Here is a 6193-nt window from a genome sequence, read left to right as displayed (position 1 = left end):
TCATAAAATACAGAATGGCATGAACTGAGCAACACTTTGGCTACATCACTCTGTTATCTATGGGGAAAACTTTTACAAACTTATAGAGCTACTATGGAAATCAAAATGGCAGTTCCTCAGAAAATTGGGAATAGATCTACCCCAGGATGCTGTTGTACCAGCCTTGAGCATATACCCACAGATGATCTGTCCCGCGCTACCGTCTCGCCAGCAAGAACCACGCGGTACACATAGGATACTTCTGCAGTAAAGCTTTAATGCCCCTTGGGAGAGCGGGCATCAGCCAACATGGCGGAGACCCAGATAAGATGGAACCCATCCCTTATATAGGAAACAGACCCTGCTTTGGACGTGTCACTCTTTGATTGGTTCACTGCCCATTATCCCAGATGATGCCTCGGGAGTAGGCAGGGACGCAGCGGTAGAGAGTTACCAAGCACGTGCGCTGGGATTAAAGGCGTGTGCTACATCACCTTGAACTCACAGAGATCTGCTTGTCTCTGCCTCCCAGGCATTGGGACCAAAGGCGTATACTACCACGCCTTGAGGTCACAGAGGTCAATCTGCCTCTGCCGCCCAGGCATCAGGACTAAAGGCGTGTACCGCCACACCTTGGGGTCACAGAGGTCAATCTCTACCTTTGTTCCTAGAAGCAATGGAGAATGTGGTCCGGCCCTCCACATATCCCCCTTTTTTTACTTCTTTGCAGAAAGGCAACTCCCTAGGAAGGTAAAGATAGAGGTCGCACTTCCCAAAATGAAAACATAAAAATGGGCTTACACGGAATCTGTCCCTAGGCTCATGACACCTGGAACCTATCCGGCCTGCCCTTTGCCAATTTTCTGGGAAAGGGAATATACGGCAGGAAACCCTTAAGCAAAGCGACTTATCTCTCAGAGAGGGCCATTCTCTGTGCGATGCTCTTCAGCTCGACAACCTTCAGGGCTAGCTAAGCCAAGCACTCCACCCTGTGCAATGGACCACAGTCCTAGGGGTGCAGGAGCTGGTTGGCTTAAACCTTACTGCTTTAACATAGATAACCACACATCAGTAGAGACCCCCTGTTCCAGGGCAGCCAGCGCTTGTGCAATAACCACCTTGTCCCTACGATTTTGGGATTTGAGTCAGCAGACCATCCAGAGGAGAAACACTAATCCATAGCATAGGACTGTTCCAAAACATTTCCACCCCCACCCATACTTTGAAGTAGGGGAATGAGAGACACGGCCCAGGACTGGAGTCCTACGGCCAAGCTTATAAATCATCTCTAGGACGGTAGGGAGGGGGCCCAGAGTCTTATTGGTTGTAAAAAATCGAGGAAACACCACCATCCTATGGCTGACTGGTAACAGCTTCGGGAAAGCTGAGAGTGTCCTCCATCGGTGCTCTGTCATCCATCCGCAAAATGGCAGGAGGAACAGCAGCCAGGTCCTCAGGCGAATCCGTGTGTTGTGGATCACTCTTCACTGTTCGGGTCAATCGCTCTGGCAGCCAGAATGGGCTTTCTTGATCCTGTGGGAAGACACAAACAGCTTCCCTGGATCTCAATAAGATGGGATCCGGGCCTTTCCATTCATTAGAAAGCACATCTTTCCACTTAACCAAATCTTTGGGCCGCTGCGGATCCGAACAATGTCGTGTTGTAGCATTTTGGCCATTATCATCCAGATTTAAAAAATTTATGGTGAACAGAGCCATGGCGATGGCCATTCTTGGCATCGGGGGCAGTTCCTTTATTATTCCCCCCCTTTTTGTTTAAATAGATATTTATCCAATTTTTAATTTAAATAACCATGGCATTTTGTAACCTATCTTGAAGATACCCATAGTGTTTAGCAGAAATAACTGACAGGATAAGGGAAACTGATAGCAAGCAATAGTACAGCAACAATAACATTGCAATGTACAGCAACAACAGCATAGCAATAACTGACAGACCAAGGGCAGGAGCTGGACCATCCCTCAGGAACCCGCCAGCTCCGCAGCAATCAGGCCAGACAGCTCCATAGCAGAGGCTTTGTCCTCAGGCCTCTGGACAGATGAATCCACAGCATGAATAGTAGCATTTTTAGAAAAAAAAAACAAACAAACTCTTCTCCCAAAATAACATTTAAGAGTATTAAAAAACTCAGTGTAAAAATTTAGCACAGTCAGTACTGGAAGTAGGCTGGTCTTGAACTTAGAGACCTATAGGTCTCTGTTTTAAAGAGCAATCTTGTTTGTCTGTGTCATTATAGTAGGCCTTAGAATTAAACCATTTTAAATCTGGCACAGATGAGATTATTGTTTCAAAAATATGAGAAAACCGTTTTTCTGTTTTCCTAAGCCTGGAGTCCTAAGATGACGTGGCCATTGGGGAACCCATATGGGGATCTCTGTTTTTTACGGTATGGGCCGTGTTGCCCCAGTGGCGCCTAGGAAAAACCCAGGACCTGTTTGTTGATATTAGATTTAAGATTTATTGGCTCCCGTATTTCTTGCTGGTACGGTGGCCTCGGGCTCCAGAGCCCGCCCGCCATCCAAGGGCTGTGTGCGGCCCTGGGCCTGCTCGCTGCGCAGCTCCCTGTGTCCCAAGCCAAGAAGTGGCGGCTCCACCCCCAGGCGCCCCTGCCTTCCCCGCGGGGCTAGCCTCGTTCTCTGAGGTCTGAGGCTGTGTTGGTGGCGGAGTGTGGCGGGAGCCGACACCCAGACCAAGGCTGCACAGGCCGGCAATAACTCAAGGTCCGCGCCAGAGCCTGCGGCTCAAGGGGCCAATGGGAGAGGCGGCGAACAGGGCCGCTTCCCTACTAGCCAACTCTCAACACCTGTGCCACAGCAAAAGCGGCTGTAAACTCTCACAGATCCAGCCAACGACCCAATCACCCCAAAATCCAAGGGCCCTTCGCATCCACCTCCCTGCGGATCCTGAAACACCAGACAAGCCAAGCATATACACAGCAATCTTTCAGGAGGACTTGAGTTCTTAAAATGCTAAGCAGTTCTTAAAAACTTAAGTCACACTATGTAGATGTAATACGGTACTGCCTGTTTACTGCATTTAAACCTTAATTGCGCTTTTATTATGATAAATACGACCAGCCCTGCCTGAAGTCAGCATCGTTTAGCATAGCCAAATGGAACCAGAGCCATTTTACCCTCAGAGACCAGCACAGTTTTAGGTACATTGTAAGCCTTCTGGCCCGGCTGTCTGTGGCACCGCTCTCATTCTCGGTACAGCTGTGATACCCTCCAGGCCAGGCACCAACTGAGCCTGCGCAACGTGCTCTCCACCATAGCCACAGAGCAAAGCTCCGCTCCAGCCGCCCTCCAGCCCCAGCTGCACCCACTCCGAGCCCAAACCGGTGTACGGAGCAAAGCGGAACTCAGAGAAGCAGGCTTGCTGCTCTGCAAGGACCTCATTTAATCTTTTAGGGAATTTGGGCGTCGTTTAGTCTCTTTGGCTGCTTCCTGCTGTTATTGGGCCGTTGCATTCTTAGGGGTATACACTACAACATTTCAGGAGGTCTCGGTGATTCAAACCACATAAATCCCAAATACACCCTTAGGCTCTCCTTTTCTGTGGAGACGAAAACAGAACCTCTTTCCCAAAACATCATATCCTTAGCAGTTTCTAAGTTTAAATATCTTTCTCCTATCCAGTACACAAAAGACAACACATATAACATAACATAAAGCTTTTGACCTTGTAAATCACCCTTCTCCCCCATTTTTACTTTTTTTTAAAATCACGGGGGGTCCTTTTTAACTTATTTTATTTTTTTTTTGTCTCCCCCATTCTTTACCGGAGGGTCCTTTTTAACTTATTTTCTTTTCTGTCTCCCCCATTCTTTACCGGGGGTCCTTTTTAACTTATCTGAGTGTGCGCGCACAACCTCCCACTGCTGCTCAGTTTCTGATATGCTCTCTGTACTTTAGAACGTACCTCTCTGAGCACGCATTCCTGCAGTTCTGAATCCTCCTTGTGTCCAAGGGGTCTCCGGCGGTGCAAAGTTCTTCTTTTTCTTCTTCTTCCCGGGTATCGGCACCAGATGTCCCGCGCTACCGTCTCGCCAGCAAGAACCATGCGGTACACATAGGATACTTCTGCAGTAAAGCTTTAATGCCCCTTGGGAGAGCGGGCATCAGCCAACATGGCGGAGACCCAGATAAGATGGAACCCATCCCTTATATAGGAAACAGACCCTGCTTTGGACGTGTCACTCTTTGATTGGTTCACTGCCCATTATCCCAGATGATGCCTCGGGAGTAGGCAGGGACGCAGCGGTAGAGAGTTACCAAGCACGTGCGCTGGGATTAAAGGCGTGTGCTACATCACCTTGAACTCACAGAGATCTGCTTGTCTCTGCCTCCCAGGCATTGGGACCAAAGGCGTATACTACCACGCCTTGAGGTCACAGAGGTCAATCTGCCTCTGCCGCCCAGGCATCAGGACTAAAGGCGTGTACCGCCACACCTTGGGGTCACAGAGGTCAATCTCTACCTTTGTTCCTAGAAGCAATGGAGAATGTGGTCCGGCCCTCCACAATGATCCACCCCCCTGCTCCCAAATAAATCACATGGAGGATTATTCTTACCTATGAATGCCCAGCCTTAGCTTGATTCTAGTCAATTTTTTTTAATTTAAATTATTCTATCTACCTTTTGCCTTTGAGTTTTTACCTTTATCCTATATACCTTTCTTTGCTTCTTACTATGTGGCAAAATGTGTGGCTGGGAAGCTGGTCCTTGACATTCTCCTCTTTCTCTTCTTCATCCTCAATCCTTCTCTTTCCTTTTATTTATTCTCTCTGCCTGGCATCCCAAACTATCCATCTCCTGCCTAGCTATTGGCCACTCAGTTCTTTATTAGACCAATCAGGCATTTTAGGCAGGCAAAGTAACACAGCTTCACAGAGTTAAAAAATGCAACATAAAAGAATGCAACACATTCTTTCATCATTAAAAAATATTCCACAGCATAAATAAATGAAACGCACGTTCAATTAATGTTGCACAACATTTTCCTTTTTGTCTAAATAAAAAATGAAAGGTTACAACTTTTAACTTTCTCCACAGCTTCCATTTCCTTTTCATTATAATTTAAAAATTAAAGTTAAAAAACTACTATACAATCTATATCTAGGGGTCTTAATTTTCCCTTTCTGTTTATTAAGCATATCTTTTAGGGGGCCAGATGAAACATTAACTATTCAATCTTTGTCAATAAAAATTGGGAGTCAGATATCAGGGGTAAAAATTTGAAAGATCAGAGAAACAGTGGAAGTCTATTGATATAAATTTAAGGTCAATTTTGTTAAACGAATCTCTGCTCTTGCTTAAGGTATTATATTTGTTCAGTTCATTTATGATAATGTATAGTTAAGAAATACAAATTAATAGATAGTCATTTATAATAGTTAAACTTGTAGTCATGTTAGTTAGGTTTTCTAGATGTATAAGATATATGTCATATTGATAGGTATTCTTCAAATCTTTCAAAGGCATACAGAATATGGCATTTTAAATATTTTAAAAACTTATGCCTTTTCATGATACTGAAACATGTCTCCTTCTGGTAGCACCAATTATTTCAGAGAGGTTGTTGGGCATTTAAGAAACTTGTTATGGAATTTGCCTTCAATGTGACAAGGCTAGCCATTTGGGCAAGAAACTGCTCTTGCCTGGACTGCTTGATGGTATGTTGTATAAACTGAACACTCAGGACCTACAAAAAATGACTGATAAAGTTGCCTAAAGAAGGTGAGACAGTTCCTGCTTCGTAAAGAGTCTGCTAGACATTCTGCAGGACACAGAAATAAAAGATGCCAATATAAGTGGAACTGTCTTTGAAATTTTCTGCTTCATGAAAAAGTCTACCAGATGTTATGGGCTTCTAGACTGAAGATGGATGTCCTAATGTTACAGAAGAACTTTGGGTGACTGTCCAGGCAGCAAGATGTCTTTCTTAATTCTCGGGTTTCGGAAGTGCTTATAATTACTTAAGTAATATATATCCTTCATGAGTCTTTGATAAAGTTGAAGAAAGATCATCATATTATTATAAAAGATAGAGTAGATATAAAAATTTAGACTCACAAAGATAGAATAAATGATAGAGTATTTTTCTTAATTTGCCAAAGTAAATGGACTAAATAATGTAACTATAGTTCTTGCTTGATAATTGTTTTGTTATATGTAATCTTGCTATATCAAA

The 6193-nt window shown here is 44.6% G+C and overlaps 1 protein-coding gene across 1 annotated transcript; it reads right to left on the bottom strand.

Annotated features, from left to right (window-relative positions):
• Positions 1–238: 238 nt before the first annotated feature.
• On the bottom strand, positions 239–4459 carry LOC148117129 (uncharacterized). Its single transcript, XM_087903230.1, has 2 exons — positions 3923–4459; positions 239–1512 (listed from the first exon to the last, which is right to left on the bottom strand). Exons 1-2 carry the CDS (start codon positions 4061–4063, stop codon positions 1333–1335), a joined length of 321 nt encoding a protein of 106 aa, XP_087759356.1. The 5' UTR covers positions 4064–4459; the 3' UTR covers positions 239–1332.
• Between the last annotated feature and the right edge of the window lie 1734 nt (positions 4460–6193).

This window comes from Myodes glareolus, unplaced genomic scaffold (genome assembly GCF_982192425.1).
Source record: "Myodes glareolus unplaced genomic scaffold, mMyoGla1.1 HAP1_SCAFFOLD_51, whole genome shotgun sequence".
In the NCBI taxonomy this organism is placed as follows: domain Eukaryota; kingdom Metazoa; phylum Chordata; class Mammalia; order Rodentia; family Cricetidae; genus Myodes; species Myodes glareolus.
The sequence above is the reverse complement of the archived record's forward strand: the minus strand, read 5'-3'. Positions and strand labels throughout refer to the sequence as shown.

Bases quoted from the DNA above. Each gene is read 5' to 3' on its own strand.
- LOC148117129 (XM_087903230.1), bottom strand. From the start codon at position 4,063: ATGGTTCTTGCTGGCGAGACGGTAGCGCGGGACATCTGGTGCCGATAC. The intron at 1,513-3,922 runs GTACGTTCTAAA...GTCTTCCCACAG, and splicing joins AGGAATGCGTGCTCAGAGAG to GATCAAGAAAGCCCATTCTG.